The sequence below is a fragment of the Halichoerus grypus genome, chromosome 4 (genome assembly GCF_964656455.1).
Source record: "Halichoerus grypus chromosome 4, mHalGry1.hap1.1, whole genome shotgun sequence".
Classification (NCBI taxonomy): domain Eukaryota; kingdom Metazoa; phylum Chordata; class Mammalia; order Carnivora; family Phocidae; genus Halichoerus; species Halichoerus grypus.
Window position 1 is genome coordinate 193,893,253 of NC_135715.1, and position 21,542 is coordinate 193,914,794.

General features: G+C 46.0%; 1 protein-coding gene across 1 annotated transcript in view; it reads right to left on the minus strand.

Moving 5' to 3' along the window:
- LOC118529503 (contactin-associated protein-like 4) overlaps positions 1–21,542 on the minus strand; it is a 144,486-nt gene that overhangs the window by 69,212 nt on the left and 53,732 nt on the right. Inside the window, exon 3 of the mRNA XM_078070040.1 lies at positions 12,585–12,778. Coding sequence (XP_077926166.1) covers positions 12,585–12,778 — 194 coding nt within the window. The remainder of the gene's footprint in view (positions 1–12,584; positions 12,779–21,542) is intronic.

Genomic DNA, 21,542 nt, shown 5'->3' on the forward strand with positions numbered 1-21,542 from the left:
TGTTGAACAATGGCTCAACAAATAGAGAAGATTGTTAGAGAAACAGAAACTTGAGAGATGGACTCAGAGTCTGATGCAGTTTACCTCCAAAGCTGGGCTGGTGGCAGATGCTCCCTGGCTGGGTAGTCTCCAGAGACACCCCTGGTTTCAGGTCTACCTTATAGAAAATGTTAAAAAAAGCTCCTAAAGGGATAATATAGGTCAGGAAGAAAGGAAGAGCATCAGAGAAGGAATAAGTGAAGGTAAAATAAAAACTAACTTTTCCTTAATCTAGCAGATAACTTTGTTCAAAATAATATCAACAATGTGTTCAATTACGTATGTTTATATCTATATTTTGTATATGTACACATATGCTTATGTATAAGTGAAATGAATGACAGCAATAATTCAAGAGATGGGAGGGAAGAATTAGGGATATTTTGTTATTACAAAATATTCACAATACCCATCAATTGGTATAGTGTTATTTGAAAGTGAATTTGGTTTAGTTGTAAATGTTTATTGTAAATTCTATGCTGACTACTAAAAAAATTAAAAGAACAAGAAATCAATAGAGAAAATCAATGGAATCAGAAGCTGGTTCTGTGAAAAGATCAATAAAAGTGATATGTTTCTAGCTAGGCTAATAAAAAAAAAGGATACAAATTGTTAAAATCAGAATGAAAGAGGAGGCATTACCACAGACCTCATGGACACTAAAAATATAATAAAGGAATAACATGAACAACTTTATGTCCACAAATTTCAGAACCTATATGAAATGGACCAATTCTTTGAAAGATACAGTCTTTATGTTATATGCAACTAATGTATCATTGAACATTATATCAAAAACTAATGATGTACTATATGTTGGCTAATTGAATTTAAATAAAAAAAAAAGAAGAAAAAAGAAAGAAAGATACAGTCTTCAAAAGCTCACACCAGAAGTAGAAAACCTGAACAGACTTATGTCTATTAAATAACTTGAGTCAATAGTCAGTAACTTTCCAAAACTAAAACACCAGGCCCAGATGGGTTCACTGGTAAATTTTTCAAAACATTTAGGGGAGAAATTCTCTCTCTTCTAGCAGATAGAAGCATAGGGAATACTTCCTAACTCACTCTAAGAGGCCAGAAAACTAAGAAAAGAAAACTAAGGACTGATATTTCTCATGAACATAGATGCAAAAATCTCCAACAAAATATTAGCAAATCAATCCAATAATATATAAAAATAATTATATATTATAACGAAGTGGGATTTATCCCAGGTATGCCAGGTGGGTAAAACACCCCCAAAATCAACTAATGTAACCTGTCACACCAACAGTGTAAAGAAGAAAAATCACATGATCATATTACTAGATGCAGACAAAAGCATTGGACAAAATTCTACACCCATTCATGATAAAAACTCTCAGCAAGCTAGCTATAGAAGGAAGTATCCTCAGCTTGATAAAGGATATCTACAAAAGAACTACACCTAATATCATACTTAATGGTGAGAAACCTGAGGCTTTCCTGCTAAGAATGGGAAGACATGGTATCCCTCTCAACCCTGCTTTCCATATTGTGCTAACTAATGCAATAAGACAAGAAAAAGAAATAGAAGTTATACACATTGGGAAATAAAGTAAAACTCTCTATTCAGAGATGACATCACCATCTATGTAGAAATCTGAAGGAATTGACAAAAACTTCCTGGCACTAATGGAGAATTTTAGCAAGATTAAAAGACACAAGGCTGGGGCACCTGGGTGGCTCAGTCGTTAAGTGTCTACCTTTGGCTCAGGTCATGATCCCGGGGTCCTCGGATCGAGTCCCATATTGGGGTCCCTGCCCGGTGGGAAGCCTGCTTCTCCCTCTCCCACTCCCCCCTGCTTATGTTCCTGCTTTCCCTAACTTTCTCTCTCTGTCAAATAAATAAATAATAAATCTTAAAAAAAAAAAAGACACAAGGTTAATATGCAAATGTCAATAAATTTCCTACATGCCAGCAATGAACAAGTGGAATTTAAAATTAAATTCATATTACTATTTACATTAGCACCCCTAAAAGTGAAGCCTTTAAATATAAACCTAGGAAATTATGTATAAGACCTATATGAGGAAAAAACTATAAAACACTAATGAAAGTAATAAAAAAAGATACAGGAACCATGCATCATTTTGATAGATGGATAAAAAGCATTTTTCAAGATCCAACACCAATTCATAATAAAAATTCTCAACAAAACAGGAATAGAAAAGGCCATCTTCAGCCTCACAAGTTGCACACATCTAACATCATAGTTGAAGGTGAAGGACTGAACTGTTTCCCCCTAAATTAGGCACAAGGCATGATGTCTCCTTATCTCTGCTTTTCAACCTAGTCCTGGAAGTTACAGCAAGTCAGTAAGGAAAGAAAATGAATAAACCATCCAATTGGGAAAGGAAAACAAATCTATTAAACTGTTTTTACTCACACATGCCTTAATTCTGTTTGTGGGATATTCCAAGAACTCCACACATAAAAACAAACCAAAAAGACCTTCAAAAACCAGTATGTCAAGTACTCAGGTAATATTATTAATATATAAAACTCAGTTATATTTCTACATACTAGAAATAAATAATCCAAAATTGAAATTAAAAAAAATAATTCCATTCATAATAGCTTAACAGAGATAAAGTAATCAGGAATAAATTGAAAAAAAGGTATAATATTTGTACACTGAGAGTGATAAACATTGCTGAAGAATTAAAGAAGACCTAAGTAATTAGAGAATTATTTATTTTCACGGATCAGAATACTCAAACTTGCAGAGGTGACAATTCTACAGATTCAATGCAATCCCTAGAAAAACCTCAGCAGGTAATTTGTAGAAATTAGCAAGCCAATCCTGATATTTAAATGGAAATGAAAAGTACCAGACCAGCCAAATAAATTTGAACAAGAACAAAGTTGGAAGACTTACATTTCCAGTTTCAGTACTTATTATAAAGGTACAATAATCAAGCCTGTGGCACTGGCAAAAGGATAGGCATGCAGATCAATGGAACAGAATTCAGAATCCAGAAATTACTATTACACACATGGCCAGCTGACTTTTGATGAAAGTACCAAGGCAGTTCAATGGAAAGGTTAGTATTTTGAACAAATGGTGCTGGTGTAATTGGAAATCCCTATGTGAAAATTTGAATTAGACTATTACCTAACACCATGCACAACACTTACTCAAAACAAAACATAGGTCTGAATGTAATGGCTAAAACCTTACAGGTTCTTGAAGCAAACACAGGAGAAAATCTGCTTGACCTCTGGTTAGGCAAAATATTATTAGAAATGATGACAACAGCACAACCTGACAAGGAAAAACAGATGAATAAGACTTTATAAAAATAAAAAAAATGTCCTTCCCAAAACGCATTAAGAAATGGTTGGGGGGGGGGAGCCACCAATTAGGGAAATTGGGGAAATACAGTTTTTGCAAATCACATATTGGGTAAGGAGTTGTATCCAGAATATGTAAAGAATACATACTACTCAGTAAGACCAATGATCCAAAGAAAAAAATAGCAAAATATATGAATAGATATTTCACCAAAAAAAGTATACAAAGCACATGAAAAATATTCAATATTATGTTAGGCAAATACAAATTATAAACATACTAAGAAAAAAATAAAACATAAAAACATAGTAAGATATCATGACACATCCACTATGATAGACGTACTTAGAAAGCACACAATAGTAAGTGCTGGAGAGGGTATAGTTTACATAACTTATAATTCCTTGTTAGTGTATACTTTGATGATTTTTAGTAAATATACCCAGTTGTGTAGCCATCACAAAGTCCAGTTGTAAAATATTTCCATCAATCCCAAAAGCTCCTACATGCAGTCAGTTCCTGCGGCAGTGCCCACTCCAGGCCACCACTGACCAGAGATGGAGCCCAGGCCCAGGATTCTGATCCTGGTGAGCTCCACACCTCCGCAAGGCTCACCTGGGTCTTGAGCAGTGACACCCAGGAGCTGGGTGAGGGTGCCGGGTGTCTGCCCCACTCTGGAGCAGGGGACCTGCCTTTAACACTTTACCCAGCACCTAGGGGACATTTTATTCACAGTAAAATGTGGGAATGAGATCATTGGGAATATGTTTGCTCCAGAGCACAAAATATGGACCCTGAGAGCTGCCTCTTTCCCCTCTTCTAGGCGAGGGAGTATGAAATATCCTCAAATTTGTAACCTAAAAATAAATAACTACAATTTATAGGACTCGATGTGAACTGGGAAGCTGACAAGGGATGGGCACTGAAAAATGTTCCTAAAGACGGGTGTGACAGCTCCCAAATATGGCTACGTGTCGTGTGGTAGCAAATGTTTTTCAGTGAGAATACAGTTTTTAGTTAGAGTGGAAGTCAATAGATACCACAAAAATACTCCCTTTATAAGTACATTTTATTTATTTATTTTTTCAAATATTTTATTTTATTTTAATTAAAAAAATTTTTAATTTTATAATTTTTTAAAAATTCAATTAATTAACATTATTAGTTTCAGAGGTAGAGTTCAGTGATTCATCAGTCTTATATAACACCCAGTGCTCATTATATCAAGTGCCCTCCTTAACGCATCACCAGGTTACCCATTCTCCCACCCACCACCCCTCCAACAGCCCTCACTTTGTTTCCCATGATTAATTGTCTCTTATGGTTTGTCTCCTCTGATTTCATTTTGTTTTATTTTTCCCTCCCTTCCCCTAAGATCCTTTATTTTGTTTCTTAAATTCCACATATGAGTAAGATCATATGATAATTGTCTTTCTCTAACTGACTTATTTCGCTTAGCATAATACCCTCTAGTTCCATCCACGTAGTTGCAAAAGGCAAGATTTCATTCTTTTTGATGCCTGAGTAATATTCCATTGTATATATATACCACCTCTTCTTTATCCATTCATCTGTCGATGGACATCTGAGCTCTTTCCATAGTATGGTTATTGTGGACATTGCTGCTATAAACATTGGGGTGAACCTGCCCCTTCAGATCACTACATTTGTATCTTTAGGGTAAATACTTAGTAGTACAATTGCTGGGTTGTAGGGTAGCTCTATTTTCAACTTTTTGAGGAACCTCCATACTGTTTTCCAGAGTGGCTGCACCAGCTTGCATTCCCACCAACAGTGTAGGAGGGTTCCCCTTTCTCCACATCCCCGCCAACATCTGTCGTTTCCTGACTTGTTAATTTTAGCCATTCTGACTGGTGTGAGGTGGTGTCTCATTGTGGTTTTGATTTGGATTTCCCTGATGCTGAGTGATGTTGAGCATTTTTTCATGTGTCTATTGGCTATTTGTATGCATTCTTTGGAGAAATGTCTGTTCATGTCTTCTGCTCATTTCTTGATTGGATTCTTTGTTCTTTGGGTGTTGAGTTTGATAAGCTCTTTATAGATTTTGGATACTAGCCCTTTATCTGATATGTCATTTGCAAATATCTTCTCCCATTCTGTCGGTTGTCTTTTGGCTTTGTTGACTGTTTCCTTTGTTGTGCAAAAGCTTTTTATCTTGATGAAGTCCTAGTAGTTCATTTTTGCCCTTGCTTCCCTTGCCTTTAGAGACGTGTCCAGCAAGAAGTTGCTGCGGCCGAGGTTACAGAGGTTGCTGCCTGTGTTCTCCTCTAGGATTTTGATGAACTCCTGTCTCACATTTAGGTCTTTCAACCCTTTGGAGTCTATTTTTGTGTGTGGTGTAAGGAAAAGGTCCAGTTTCATTCTTCTGCATGTGGCTGTCCAATTTTCCCAGCACCATTTGTTGAAGAGACTGTCTTTTTTCCATTGGATATTCTTTCCTGGTTTGTCGAAGATGAGTTGACCATAGAGTTGAGGGTCCATTTCTGGGCTCTCTATTCTGTTCCATTGATCTGTGTGTCTGTTTTTGTGCCAGTACCATACTGTCTTGATGATGACAGCTTTGTAGTAGAGCTTGAAGTCTGGAATTGTGATGCTGCCAGCTTTGCTTTTCTTTTTCAACATTCTTTTAGTTATTAGGAGTCATTTCTGGTTCCATACAAAGTTTAGGATTGTTTGTTCCAGCTCTGGAAAAATGCTGATGATACTTTGATAAAGATTGCATTGAATGTATAGATTGCTCTACATGGCACAGACATTTTCACAATATTTGTTCTTTCAATCCATGAGCATGGGATGTTTTTCCATTTCTTTGTGTCTTCCTCAATTTCCTTCATGAATGTTCTATAGTTTTTGGAGTACAGATTCCTTGCCTCTTTGGTTAGGTTTATTCCTAGGTGTCTTATGGGTTTTGGTGCAATTGTAAGCACATTTTAGGAATGTGTTACTAGCATTAAGACCCATTGAGGACCTAACTGTGTTGACTGAAGATGAAAAAATCTAAAAACATTCTCTATGTTTGCAATAGATTTTTAAAAAAATTTTAACCAATTTTCTACTGTGATTTTGGCCATGTTTTTACTAAGTGATATCTTTTCAAGTTAATACTGATGAAATTCTTTACATGCCTCAATTCATTTGTTTCAGAAGCAAAGAGTAACAGAGTTTATGTACTACCTACTGGGTAGTTTTTCTTGTTGTTTCAAAGCTCGGTGTCAGCATTTGAAATGGCCTCACCAACTACCAAGTCCAAATGTGTATCTGGTGAAGTGGGAGAAGGCTTTGTGTCTAAGCCCACAGGCATGTGATTTTATTTCTTGGTTTTGACATCTGATTTACCCACCAATTACTGACTAGGCACAAGTGGAATAAAACGTGTAGCAAAGGTGGTCAGTCTAGCCTCCAAGCAGATTCTGCTATGGAAAAACCAGTAAGAAACAGATGCTAGAGACTGATCTGAGGGCTGTGTGAGGCCCCCTGGTTATCCTGAGTGCCCTATTCCTTAAGTCCACTCTTAGAGGATGGGCAAGGTCACAGTGGCCATGCACAGAAACTCTGGACAGGGAAGGAGGCCTCTCACCTGGGGGCTCCCCGATGTGCAGGAGGCCTTAGTCCAGTATTGTCTAAACATCCATGTTAAATATTGGCATCACTTAATAATTTCTGAGAAAATATCCATTCAAAGCAGACTCCAATAAAAATCCCTGAATAAGGAATGCTTTGCTCAAACAAAGAAACACATATTAAAAGATAATGAATATTCATATACTATTAGAAAAGCCCAAACTTCACTGCATTTAGTGTCTGCAACATACTCTAATCAGCATAATGACCCTGAGAATATAATTTTTCTCTCTCTAACTGAGCAAGCAGTGCTGTGTTTCCTTAGCTCAGTCAGTGGATCAGGGCAAGATCTAGAAGAAGGACAAATCACATCTCGGATTCTCCCAAGAGACTCGCAGTGGGGAGAGTGGATCTCATATCCTGTGCTTGCTGGCAAGGGAGCTGAAATCCACGAAGGACATTTCTGATGACATCATAAAGACCATAGTTTGAAAATGCACTTATTAAAACGACAGATGGAGATGTTGCTAATACATTTGCATACGCTTGTCTCTGTGGGCATGTTTCACATTTACTAGGTTAGCTAGTTAGCTAGTTAACAAGCGATGAGCTTGTGATGCCCACAGGGAGATCTTGTTAATTGATTATTGAGACTGAGGAGGTTTTCCTGAGCCTCCCTTGACTCCAGTTTACTCAAAGGGTGCAACCAGGTGGCACCGCATGCTTCGGGCAGCACCAAACGTTCCTTCCAGTGACTTTGTCCCCCCAGGGAGGTCCCAGGTGGGAGGAGACCAGGCTGTTCCTTTAAACCGCTGCTGTCTAGTGGAACTCTCAGCTAGGATGCTCTGCACCCATGTCTGCCGCTGCAGGCAGGACCTGCCTCCCACACGGACGCGCTGGGCATTTGAAGTGTGGCTAATGCAAGCGAGGGGTTGAACTTTTAATTCCATCTTATTTAGTTGATTCAAACTTAAGTGTAAATAGCCACATAAGGCTGCTGGTGGCTGTAACCCACAGCACAGGTACAAGAGTCCCACGGCACGTGGGAACAGCATCTCTCAGAACAGTGCCACGGACGGAGCTTCCGGGGTCCTCTCAGGGATGCGCTGGCTTCGCGGTTGTCCCACTTGGGTGGCCCAAAGTCACATCTTCCCAGTGGGTGTCTGGGCTCACAGTTCATAGTTCCTACACCTGTGAGAATAGCAGCCTCTCTCCGGAGCTACTTCTATCGTGAGCAATACCACCTCGTAACACGGCAGACACGCCACCCTTGTTGAACTGCCAAGGGAAAATGCTGGAAAGTTGACCCCAGGTCAAATATATCCATAGAGAAGGAAAAGTGGGTTTTATGCACATGGCTTGATCACTAGAAATAGAGACAATGTGCAGAAGGAAACACAACAACAACAAAGTGTACATTGTGGCTCAGCTGCTCCCCCATGGCTGTCCGTCCCTCCCCTCGTCTGTCCATCCCTCCCCCAGGGTGTGGGTCTGCTCAGCTGCTCCCCCATGGCTGTCCGTCCCTCCCCTCGTCTGTCCGTCCCTCCCGCACAGTGTAGGTCTGCTCAGCTGCTCCCCCACGGCTGTCCGTCCCTCCCACACGGTGTGGGTCTTTCCTCTCCATCTAAAATCCCTCCTCGCCATCACGTTGAGTTTGCTTCTCTCAGCTCAGAATTTCAAACTCTTCATCCCCCGTGCAGCTCAGCACAAGCACTGGCCATGTTTCTGCTCGTTCTCCCTCCTTTCACGTGGCAAAGAGGAAGGAAACTATTTTAGCACAAGCACGATGAGAGTCGTTCACGTAATTAGCAACAGAGACAAGCTTTGCTCTCAGATGGCAATCATCTCAAGCTCATTAAAAGACGCGGGCAATGAGCTGCTTTACCATGTCTTCCTAACAGTCTCTGTAGGGCAGTGAGCACGTGCCACTCCGGGGAGGCGCTGACGCCGTCCGGACCGATGGTGACATGGTCACCTGGTTCTGAGAGGCTGGCTGGCAGCCACGGGGAGCGGCGGCCCCCCACGCTGTGCCCTGCTCCGGCCCTCCCGAAACCTCTCCATCTCGCGTCCCTGACCTCACGCGGGGCTTCTCCCTTCTCCGCGTCTGTGCTCACCGAGCCAGCTCTCGGGGTGCGTGGGCCGCTGCTCAGGTCCTCGGAGCACCAGGCAGGTCTAGGAATTTCCTCACTTTGTCCTGCAGTAGAATTGACCCCTGGACCCAAGCCTCTCAAGCTCGCTCTGTGTCATAAAAATACAAGCCCAGGTTTTATTATTAGATTCAACGGATAAGCGTCACTCTTTTGAAGTGCCACAGCGTAGCTCGTGCTCCGCACGGGTTCTGCCCCGACCTGTCCTAGGGTTGCTCCAGGGGCAGCATGTGGGGGACAGCGCTCATGGCTGGGTGTGCGCGGAGCTGCCAGGGGCTCATGGCTGCTGGCGAGGTGGCAGGGGGTGGGACCCGAGATGCCGCGTCTCTGACGAGCTTGCAGGTGGTGCTGGGCCCCTGGTCCATGGACCTTGCTGTGCTCTGCTCAGGGAGCCTCTCAGAGCACAGGACCAGGACCCCCGCGTAGGCAAATCCTGAACCTTTAGTGTGCAGTCTGTCTTCCTCTTTCACAAGCCGTTCGCCAGAGGGAGACCCAGTCCGAGCAGCAGACAGACTTGCGCGAACCCGGCCCACTGGACCCACGAGAGCCCGGGGACTGAACGAGGAACTCTCGACTGGACCGCAGGGACGCCAGCGCAAAACAGTCTAAGAAGTCAGAGATCTACGAACATGGTCATGGCGGTAATTGTAAGCATGTTGTTTTCTTTTTTTTTTTTTTTAAATTTTTTTATTGTTATGTTAATCCCCATACATTACATTAAGCATGTTGTTTTCATCGACAAGAGTGTTACCATTTCAGGTAATAAAAGTAAACACGTTACTTAGTGCTGACTTCACAATTCCTATCTAAAGCAAGTGCTCATGGGAAGGGCAGACCTCTAATGAAATGTTGGTTTATTATAAAGGCAGCTAATTGCTGGTGTTGGAAACACCAGTGTTAGCCGCTCTATTTTAAGTGAATGTAACAGGCTGGCCCCAGTAATTATTGACTCGTGGGACTCACTTCTGTGAAAGTAAAGAGTGCTCAGGTTAAAAGAAAGCTAAACAGGAAACGCACCCGGATTAGAATATAAAATAGTAATTATGCCTTTACTGACGTTCTTAAGGATAGATTATTTTGGCATAACCTGTTTAAATATGAATTAAGGCAATAAAAATAGCAAATGAGACCATATCAAAATTAAAAGCTTCTGTTCATCAAAGGACACGATCCACAGAGTGAAAAGATGGCCCGTGGAGTGGGGAAGATGTTTGCAAATCACGTATCTGATGAGGGGCTGATAGCAGAATGCATAATGAGCTCCCACGCTCAGCCACACCAAACAATCTGATTAAAAAACCGACAAGCGATCCGAGCAGACATTTCTCCAAAGATGCGCCAACGGCACAGAAAAGATGTTCACCATCAGAAATGCAAATCAGAGCCCCCAAGGTGCCACCTCACACTCGGTAGGATGGCTGCCCCCGAAACCAAACCAAACCAGAGAACAAGTGAGGTGGGGGCTGGGGAAACTGGAGCCCTCGTCCCTGCGGGAGGGTCGGGGGGATGTGATCTGGTGCAGCCGCTGCGCGTGGAAAACAGTTTGGGATTCTTTGAAAAGTTAAACACAGAATCGCCACATGATCCAGCAAGTCCACTTCTGGGCACACCCCCAAAGGAAGAGGAAGCAGGGTCTTCATGAGATATCCGCACCCCAGTGTTCAGAGCACCGTTATCCCCAAGAGCTAAAGTGTTCATTGACAGATGAATGGATGAGCGAGATGTGGTCCATGCACACAATGGAAGATGACTCAGCCTGAAAAGGGAAGCGAATTCGGACACCTGTTTCAGCATGGCTGAACCCTGAGGACATCATGCTCTGCAATTAAGCCAGTCACCAGAAGACAAATAGCGTAGGATTCCACTTACACGGAACACGGAGAGTCATCAGATTCATAGGGACAGAAAGCAGAATTGTGGGCGCCAGGGGCTGGAGAGTCAGTGTTTCATGGGGATGGTTCAGTTGGGGAGGACGAGAGACTTCTGGAGATGGTGCTTAGTGTGAATGTGCTCAGCGCCACTAAGCTGCACACTTAAAAATTGTTAAGATGGTAAATTTTAGGGGATGTATAACAAATAAAGCCATGAATAAAAGGCATCTTTTATAACGAAGGGGCCCACACAGTCGTGGCTGGAAAAAGGTAAATGGCATTGGTAAATCACGTCCTCCCAGAATTTATATTCCAAAGCCCTAACCCCCAGCCTGACTCATGAGGAGCTGGGATGGTCAGGGTGCAGCCCTGGCCCAGCGGGCCCCCTTGAGCGGTCTCACCACCACCTGTGAGGAGCCGTGAGAAGCACATCTGCAGGCTGGGGAGGGGTCCCGCCTCCACAGAGAGACCGGTGTCTGTGGTGTTCTCATCGCCCAGCCTGAGCCCCTCCGCCCACCCCGGTGTCACTATGTGGGATCGGTCGGGCCGCCCTGCTCCCCGAGACGAGCAGCCAGGGGATGCTGCCTAGTCGCCGGGTCCCGGCCCGGGACACAGGACCTCACGGCGTCTCCCTCTTCTTCCTCTGAATGGTGTTGACAACGTGAAGCCTGGTCTGTGGGGTCGAGGGCTGACCTGCGTTATGCTAATAGAACCAGGGTGCCGTGGCCCTGAGGTCCCGGTGGACACGCTGTCTGCTGGTTCATGGCCACAGCTCTGGGCGTGTGCCCAGAACCGGTTTACCCCAGATGGGCTGAGGAGACGCGGCCGAGCCTGGGTGCAGAAGCACGTGTGGCCTCTGGTAGAGAAAGAGGGTGTGGACGTCACAGGAGGGGCTGCGGGGCCCTGGGCCTGCGTGACTCCAGACCAAACTTTTCTGTTGTTCACATGAGAAAGAACGGCGCCTTCCCACCCGACCTGTGCCTGAGCTGCTCCTTCAACACTTCGTTTCAGTGGCCTGTGGCTTCCCTGTCGCTGATGTTTAGTGGGACTGGGTCCTGGACCGTCTCTGCCGGCTCACCGTCCCACTGCCTCACGCCCTGGCCAGACCCCGCACGGTCGCACAAACTCTACCTCACTAATCATGCGATAAAAGGGACACGGTATGCGGTGAACATTCTGAAAGTCACAAAGGTGGAGCAAACAAAAACAATTTGCCACAGAACATGGCTGTGGGACGCAGGGCAGGCCCTACAGACCTCGTGTGGCAGTTTCTGTGAATGCCAGCCGTGAGGGTCATTCGTGTCCGTCAGGAGCCCCGGGGCAGGGAGGAGGGCCAGGACCCGCTTCCTGCGCTCATGAGGAGCCCTCGGTGACCTGGCAGCTTCTGCGAGGCCATGCAGAGCGCAGGCGGGTTATCCGTGGGGCTACCCGCTCGAAACCAGAGCAGAAGGGTTTTTTTCAGTTGTTCCTACACTATAAAACCATTCCGCTCCTTAACGCTCACTGGATCTTCACGTGTCATGCATTTGGACGTGGTTTGCTCCTCCGGTGGATCTGAGATCCTGGCCTGGGAGGGGAAGGTGCTCTGGGGGCCCCGGGAGGTCGCGTCACGTGAAGGGACCTACCGCGATGCTCTCCTCGCGCCGGTACACCTTCCAGTTCCTGCTGCTGTCGCTGAACATCAGGAGGTAGCCGGTCACCCAGTCGGAGCTCCCGTACCCGCCCTGCGTGGCCACTGCGGTGACCGACACCCTGTCCCCGAGGTCGAGCTGTAGCCACTGGTCCTTGCTTGATACGCGTGGTATCCAGCCCCCGGCTCCTTGTGGAGGAAAAGGAGACAGGAAGAACACAGTAAGAGTGGGAAACGTTGAAATGCATCTTCAAGGAGCAAAAACGGCACAGGACGTACGCCTCCGTGGCTTCCGGGAAGACTGTGTCCCCGAAGCCCGGGAGTGCGACCTCCTGACCGTGAGCACGGTTACACACAGGGAACAACGCACTGTCTGTGCCCTCCTGCTCCTGGGGCATGGGCTCCGGCTGCTCGGTGTCGGGGGGACACCCCATGGAGCCCGTTGGCCTCCCAACCCGTGTCCTCCGGGCCCCGTGCCATGAAGGGACAGACCCAGGCTTGGAGACTGTGGAGGGGTGCAGTCCCAGAGCAACCCCAGCCTTCCTCCCACACGCACAGCAAACACCAACAGTGGACACCAAGTGCTGGTCACCCTGGGATTGCCGAGGTGGGGGCTGGGCGCCCGTAAGCTGGAGGAATCCACTATCACCAAACCAGTGAGAGGAGAGTAAAACCCAGCCAGAATTACTGAGAAAATCAGGAAACAAATATTCATAAGAAGTAATTGAAGAACGGCCCTACCTCCTAAAAACAACCATGAAACAAAAGGAAACCATGGAAAATAAAACTCTTACAAGCCTTTGAGGGTCTGAAATACCACCTTGACTCACAAGTTCGGAACTAAGAACAGCAATGGGCCAAACACGGAGTTATGAGGAAAAAATTGATTGAACACAGGAAGCAAATGGGGAAAAAGACAAAATTATCTTTAAAATAAAGAGTAAATACCATGACTATTAGAATGGCCCAAATCCAGAGCCCCAACAGCCCCCAGTGCTGATGCGGACTAGGCGCAGTACTCAATGCGGGCAGGGGGTGCGGGGAGGGGGGCGCGGGTGGGAAGACAACCTGGCGGTTTCTCATAAACACACTTTTACCATAGGATCCAGGAATTGCCATCCTTGGTATTTACCCAAATATTGTACACTTCGTTTGTAACTGACAAACAGTGGAAGCAAACAGGATGCCCTTCAGTGAGTGGATGGATGAATAAACTGGGGTCCATCCAGACAGTGGAATGTTATTCTGTGCTAAAAAGAAATGAGCTATCAAGCCACAAAAAGACATGGAGGAAACTTAAATGCACTTAAAAAAAATTTTTTTATTGTTATGTTAATCACCATACATTACATCATTAGTTTTTGATGTAGTGTTCCATGATTCATTGTTTGTGCATAACACCCAGTGCTCCACGCAGAACGTGCCCTCTTTAATACGCATCACCAGGCTAACCCATCCTCCCACCCCCCTCCCCTCTAGAACCCTCAGTTTGTTTCTCAGAGTCCATCGTCTCTCATGGTTCGTCCTCCCCTCTGATTCCCCCCCCTTCATTCTTCCCCTCCTGCTATCTTCTTTTTTTCTTTTTCTTAACATATATTGCATTATTTGTTTCAGAGGTACAGATTTATGATTCAACAGTCTTGCACAATTCACAGCACTCACCATAGCCCATACCCTCCCCAGTGTCTATCGCCCAGCCACCCCATCCCTTCCACCCCTCCCCCCACTCCAGCAACCCTCAGTTTGTTTCCTGAGATTAAGAATTCCTCATATCAGTGAGGTCATATGATACATGTCTTTCTCTGATTGACTTATTTCACTCAGCATAACACCCTCCAGCTCCATCCACGTCGTTGCAAATGGCAAGATCTCATTCCTTTTGATGGCTGCATAATATTCCATTGTATATATATACCACCTCTTCTTTATCCATTCATCTGTTGATGGACATCTTGGCTCTTTCCACAGTTTGGCTATTGTGGACATTGCTGCTATAAACATCGGGGTGCACGTACCCCTTTGGATCCCTACATTTGTATCTTTGGGGTAAATACGCAGTAGTGCAATTGCAGGGTCATATGGTAGCTCTATTTTCAACTTTTTGAGGACCCTCCCTACTGTTTTCCAGAGTGGCTGCACCAGCTTGCATTCCCGCCAACAGTGTAGGAGGGTTCCCCTTTCTCCACATCCCCGCCAACATCTGTTGTTTCCTGACTCGTTAATTTTAGCCATTCTGACTGGTGTGAGGTGGTATCTCATTGAGGTTTTGATTTGGATTTTCCTGATGCCGAGCGATGTTGAGCACTTTTTCATGTGTCTGTTGGCCATTTGGATGTCTTCTTTGGAAAACATCTGTTCATGTCTTCTGCCCATTTCTTGATTGGATTCTTTGTTCTTTGGGTGTTGAGTTTGATAAGTTCTTTATAGATTTTGGATACTAGCCCTTTATCTGATATGTCATTTGCAAATATCTTCTCCCATTCTGTCAGTTGTCTTTTGGTTTTGTTGACTGTCTCTTTCGCTGTGCAAAAGCTTTTTATCTTGATGAAGTCCCAATAGTTCATTTTTGCCCTTGCTTCCCTTGCCTTTGACGATGTTTCTAGGAAGAAGTTGCTGCAGCTGAGGTCAAAGAGGTTGCTGCCTGTGTTCTCCTTTGGGATTTTGATGGACTCCTGTCTCACATTTAGGTCTTTCAACCATTTGGAGTCTATTTTTGTGTGTGGTGTAAGGAAGTGGTCCAGTTTCATTCTTCTGCATGTGGCTGTCCAATTTTCCCAACACCATTTGTTGAAGAGACTGTCTTTTTTCCATTGGACATTCTTTCCTGCTTTGTCGAAGATAAGTTGACCATAGAGTTGAGGGTCCATTTCTGGGCTCTCTATTCTGTTCCATTGATCTATGTGTCTGTTTTTGTGCCAGTACCATACTGTCTTGGTGATGACAGCTTTGTGATAGAGCTGGAAGCCCGGAATCGTGATGCCGCCAGCTTTGCTTTTCTTTTTCAACATTCCTCTGGCTATTCGGGGTCTTTTCTGGTTCCATACAAATTTTAGGATTATTTGTTCCATTTCTTTGAAAAAAGTGGATGGTATTTTGATGGGGATTGCATTGAATGTGTAGACTGCTCTAGGTAGCATTGACATCTTCACAATATTTGTTCTTCCAATCCATGAGCATGGAACGTTTTTCCATTTCTTTGTGTCTTCCTCAATTTCTTTCATGAGTATTTTGTTTCATCTTATGGAATTGCTTATCTCTCGAATTCTGCCCTCGTGATCCAGTAGTTGTTTATCTCTCTTTTTCTCAGCTTCTTTATTTTCCATCATTTGGTCCTCTATATCACTGATTCTCTCTTCTGCCTCATTTATCCTAGCAGTTAGTGCCCCCATTTTTGATTGCACCTCATTAATAGCCTTTTTGATTTCGACTTGGTTAGATTTTAGTTCTTTTATTTCTCCAGAAAGGGTTTCTCTAATAACTTCCATGCTTTTTTCAAGCCCAGCTAGTATCTTTAAAGTGATGATTCTGAACTCTAGATCCAACATCATACTAATGTCCATATTGAGTAGGTCCCTGGCAGTCGGTACTACCTCTTGTTCTTTTTGTTGAGGTGATTTTTTCTGTCTTGTCATTTTGTCCAGAGGAGAATAGATTAATGAGAGAACAAAATGCTAACAGGGTAACAACGTCCCCAGAAAATATACTCTAAACAAATCAGAAAAGACCTGAAGCAGGGGGAAAAGAAAGGGAAAGAAAGAAAAAAGAAAAAAAGAAAAAAGAAAAAGATAAAAACAAACAAAAACAGAACAAAACAAAAAAAAACAGAATATGATCAAATATGATCAGGTTGGTACATAGATCAGTGCCACACACTAGATTTTGGGTGTATTTTGGTCTGTTAGAAGAAAGTGCCTCCCAAAATTTTAAAGAAAGAAAAACTTATATATGTACAAAAATAAGGGCAGATATGATGAAGGGAGGAAATATGACTGTAAAGATGAAAATTATAAAAAATTTTATAAAAGGAATTGATAAGAAGTTGTTTGAAAAAAGAAAGAAGAGGGTTTAAAAAAAAAGAAAAAAAAAGGGAGAGAATGTGATCAGGCAGGAGAGTAGAACAAAACCATACACTAGAGATTTAGGGTATATTTTGATCTGTTAGAAGAAACTATCTCAAAATTTTAAAGAGACAACAACTTATATATATATGTCAAAAATAAGGGTAACTACTATGAAGGGATAGAATATGACTCTAAAAATGAAAAATAAAAATGTTTTTTAAAAAAGGGATTGATAAGATGTTGGTTGAAAAAGGGAAAAAGAAAAACTCAAAAAAAAAAGACAGTTAAAAAAATTGACTTTGAAAGCCTAAAGAATCATGGTAAAAAAGCCATGGATTCTATGTGCAGTATTCCCCTAGCGCTGGAGTTCTGCCGTTCTCACTGATCGGTAAACCTGGTCTTGGCTGGCTGTTCTCGCTGATCTTCTGGGGAGGGGCCTGTTGCCGTGGTTCCCAAATGTCTTTGCCGGAGGCGGAATTGCCCCGCCCTTGCCGGTCCGGGCTAAATAATCTGCTCGGGTTTGCTCTCGGGAGCTTTTGTTCCCTGCAAGCTTTCTGTACAGCTTTGGAGGCGGAGAGTGAAAATGGCAGTCTCCCAATCTCTGCCCCAGAGGAGCCGAGAATTCGGGGCCCCGCTCCTCAGTGCGCCCCCAGAGAAAAGCAGTCAGTCACTCCCGTCTCCCCGGTCTCCGGCCACACTCCGTGCTCACCCGGCCTGTGACCGCGCCTTTCTATCTGGCACCCGACCCCGGGTGGAGTCTCCAAACCCAGCAGATCCCCGCGGTGCGCTCCCGCACCTCTCCTCCCGGGGGAAGAAGGTGAGTCTCCCCGGATCTGCCGCTTGTTGGGTCCCTGCTGGAGGAGCAGTGGCCCGACTGTGCCGCGGATCACGGTTTATAGCAACCCCGAGCTGAGAGCCCGCGCCTGGGCTCCGTCTCTGCAGCCGGCTTCCCCGCTCCGATCCCTGGGAGCTCTGCCGCACTCAGGCACCCCCGGTCTTTCTGTGACCCCGAGGGTCCTGAGACCACACTGTCCCGCGAGGGTTCCACCCCCCGCTTAGCCACCAGAGTGACGTCCCTCAGCAGAGCCGACTTCTACAAGTTCCGATTTTGTGCTCCGCGGCTCTATCACTTGCCAGAAGCGGCCGACGGAGGCCCCTCCCCTGCCGTCTATCCTCCCGAATATCGCCTCGGATTCACTTCTCCGCACGTCCTACCTTCCAGAAAGTGGTCGCTTTTCTGTTCAGAGAGTTGTTGCTCTTCTTTTCTTCGATCTCCTGTTAAGTTTGTAGGTGTTCAGAATGGTTTGATCCCTATCCAGCTGAATTCCTGAGAGGAGACGAAATCCAGGTCTCCTGCTCCTCCGCCATCTTGCTCCGCCCCCCTTAAATGCATTTTACTAAGTGAAAGACGCCAGTCTGAAAAGGTTACTCACTGTGTGATCCTAACTCTACAATATTCTGGAAAAGGCAGAACTAGGGAGACAGTAAAAATCAGTGGTTGGCAGGGACTGGGGGTCTGGGGGAGGGTGATCAGGGTCTGGGGGGAGGGTGAGCAGGGTCTGGGGGTCCGGGGAGGGTGAGCAGGGTCTGGGGGTCCGGGGGAGGGTGAGCAGGGGCTGGGGGTCCAGGGAGGGTGAGCAGGGGCTGGGGGTCCGGGGAGGGTGAGCAGGGGCTGGGGGTCCGGGGAGGGTGAGCAGGAGCGGGGGGTCCGGGGGAGGGTGAGCAGGGGCTGGGGGCCTGGGGGAGGGTGAGCAGGGTCCGGGGGCCCGGGGGAGGGTGAGCAGGAGCGGGAGGTCCGGGGGAGGGTGAGCAGGGGCCGGGGGCCCGGGGGAGGGTGAGCAGGGTCTGGGGGAGGGTGAGCACAGAGGTATTTAGGTCAGTGAAACACTGTGTATGCTGTGTTATGGTGGATACAAATGTATTTGGTAAAACCCACAGTGCACAACACCAAGGATGAGCCCGACGCGGACTCTGGGCTCTGGGTAACAGCGGTGCATCAGGGTGGGCTCATCGAGTAGCACTCCTGTGCTACTGGGAGGTGTTCATCGTCGGGACTCCGCATGTGGGTGGCAGTAGGAGGGTGCAGTGTGTGGGGGCTCTCAGTCCTTCCCCCTCCGTGTTACTGCAAACCCAAAACTGTTCTAAAATCAGTCTGCTAGTTAAAGAGAGAATAAATTGTACAGTGTCCAGGGGAGAATAGACTGAGATGGAAAGGTAGTAAAGGACATCACAGAAGGCGGCGAACATCCAAGGGCACAAAAATGATCAAATGAATAAAGGATCAGAGAAGAAGTGGTGGTCAGTGGAAGCAGGCAAAGCGGGAACAGTGTTCAGAGAGCCGAGTCCCGGGGAGAGACACAAACCAATGCAGGAGGATTCGTGTGGCAAATGCAACCTAACGAAACCTTTTCAGAGAGAAAGGACCGTGAGAGTCTCTGCAGAGCCCGACAATGACAACAATTGGATCTTGAGCAAAAATCCAGAAATAGACCCAAAGACATGTGAGAATTCAGTGTGACAAAGGCGGGGTCTCCAAGTTCTGGGGTGAGGACGGACGCCTTCCTAAGTGGCCCTGAGACAGCAGGGCAGCCCATGGGAAGGTGGTAAAGTTAAATCCGTATTCTACACTGCACGGAGTGAATGCCTCATGGGTCAGGGGTTCGGTGTGGACGTGCAACCACACAGACGCTGGATGAAAGGGGACACATTCCTCTCCGCCATGGTGCAGAGAAAGCTTTTCTCACTGTGACTCACAATCCAGAGGCCATACAAGAAAGACTGGTACACCTGCCTACTACAGTCTTTTTAAATGCATCACAAAAACAGAAACCAACCGCAGAACAAGTCAAGAAACAGCTGCTGAACAGAGAAAATGCCAACTGACGTACCAGCCATGTGGGCGCATAGGAGAGCAGGTGAGTCAAGTGTGGGCCTGTGGAAGGATGTGGATGGATCCCCAGGACCCACGTCACGTGGACAAGCCCCGTGGCATCTACTCAACAGGGAAGAAGGACGGGGGATGCGTGCTGACATCTGTCCTTCATGCAGATTAACAGGGAGGGGGTAGGCTGTGCTGGGGCTGGGGAGGGGACAGGTGTGTGGGGGTAGGCTGTGCTGGGGCTGGGGAGGGGACAGGTGTGTGGGGGTAGGCTGTGCTAGGGGCTGGGGAGGGGACAGGTGTGTGGGGGTAGGCTGTGCTGGGGCTGGGGAGGGGACAGGTGTGTGGGGGTAGGCCGTGCTGGGGCTGGGGAGGGGACAGGTGTGTGTGGGAGGCCATGCTGGGCCTGGGGAGGGGACAGGTGTGTGGGGGTAGGCCGTGCTGGGGCTGGGGAGGGGACAGGTGTGTGGGGGTAGGCCGTGCTGGGGCTGGGGAGGGGACAGGTGTGTGGGGGTAGGCTGTGCTAGGGGCTGGGGAGGGGACAGGTGTGTGGGGGAGGCCGTGCTGGGCCTGGGGAGGGGACAGGTGTGTGGTGCTGGGTTCTTAGCATCAACAATGAAAGCCACTATTTGTGAATAAATTACGTGTTTTCAGGATGTTCTACAGATACATCTCAGTAGATTTTTTACCACACTACTGGCAAGAAAAAAAAAAAACAAGAAACAGACGAGAGAAACAAGGATTCTCCTTCAGGGAGCATTCTGGTGAGTTGTACCCAGAGGCAAACACTCTCTGCTTGCAAAAGGGGCAGAAAGAGGGACAGCCCCTCCGGTTCCCAGGGAGCTGGTGCCTCCTGATCAAGGCAGCTGCCCTGTGGACAAGGGTCCCCTCTGCAAAGGAAGCCCGGGTGATGTGGTCATTTGAAACCTACATCAGTGGCAGGGACTTGGGGATACAGCAAGGGTTTTGTTTGGGTCCACAAGGTGTGTTCGTGTCCCCAGGGACGCCACGGGAGCACTTGGCCAGCTAGCCACCACCGTGGCTCTTCCGAAGGACAGGGCACACATCTTTCCTACAAGCACTGAAGACCAAATCCTAAGCAACACGTGGGAGAGGGGAGTTTGCACTGTGACACCCACTCAGGTCTTCTTTTGTTCTTATTTTGCAAATTCCATACGTACTCTTTTTTTGGAAACATGTATTAACAACAGTACAATATGATTTCATTAATAGTTTGCATTAGAAATACGATACCAATGACCCACAAACCTACGGGCAGTTCAGAAATGCGGCGGTGTCTCCTTATGACTAACTGCCCTGTGCTGCATCGAGTCTCGTGCTGAATTCATTATATTTCCTAATTCCAGACAGAATCATCATCAATCCCCAACCCAAGTAATAGAACAAAGAAAGGTAGGTGCTCAGACCGTTCCTTAGAGTAGAAAACTGTCCCTTCATCTCAGATCCCCTCCCCTATCTCCTGATAACTGGGAGGGACACACACCACGTCCCTGCCACCCACCCAGACCAGCTGCAGGAGGACCCATCCCGAGGCTCAGGACTTGGCCAACATTTCCAAGAAGAATGTGGCTGGGCACTCAGGAGACCGAAATTCTAATAAGAGCGGCTCTTTACACGTTTGACAAACAAGTTCCTTGCAAGACACATGTACTACGGATAATTCTCCAAGCCCTTGACTTGGCTTTCCTTTTTGTGAGTGGTGGCCATCAAAGAGAAAAGTTTTAATTTTGATGAAGTCCAAGTAATGATTGCTCCTTTCTGTCCTGTTTTAGAAATCACTGTCTACCCCAAGTTCATAGGATGCTCTTCTGCTTCCTCCTGGAAGTTAAGTGTCTCTAGTCTGTTTTGTTTGGGACTTTCTCCAGAAGATACAAAGAACTCTTACAACTCAGAAATAATAAAGACAAAAACCTAATACATTAGGTCCCCTCCCATGCACACAAACTTCTAAACGGGCGTCCAGGTCAGCTTAATTTCTGGTGTCAACCACTGG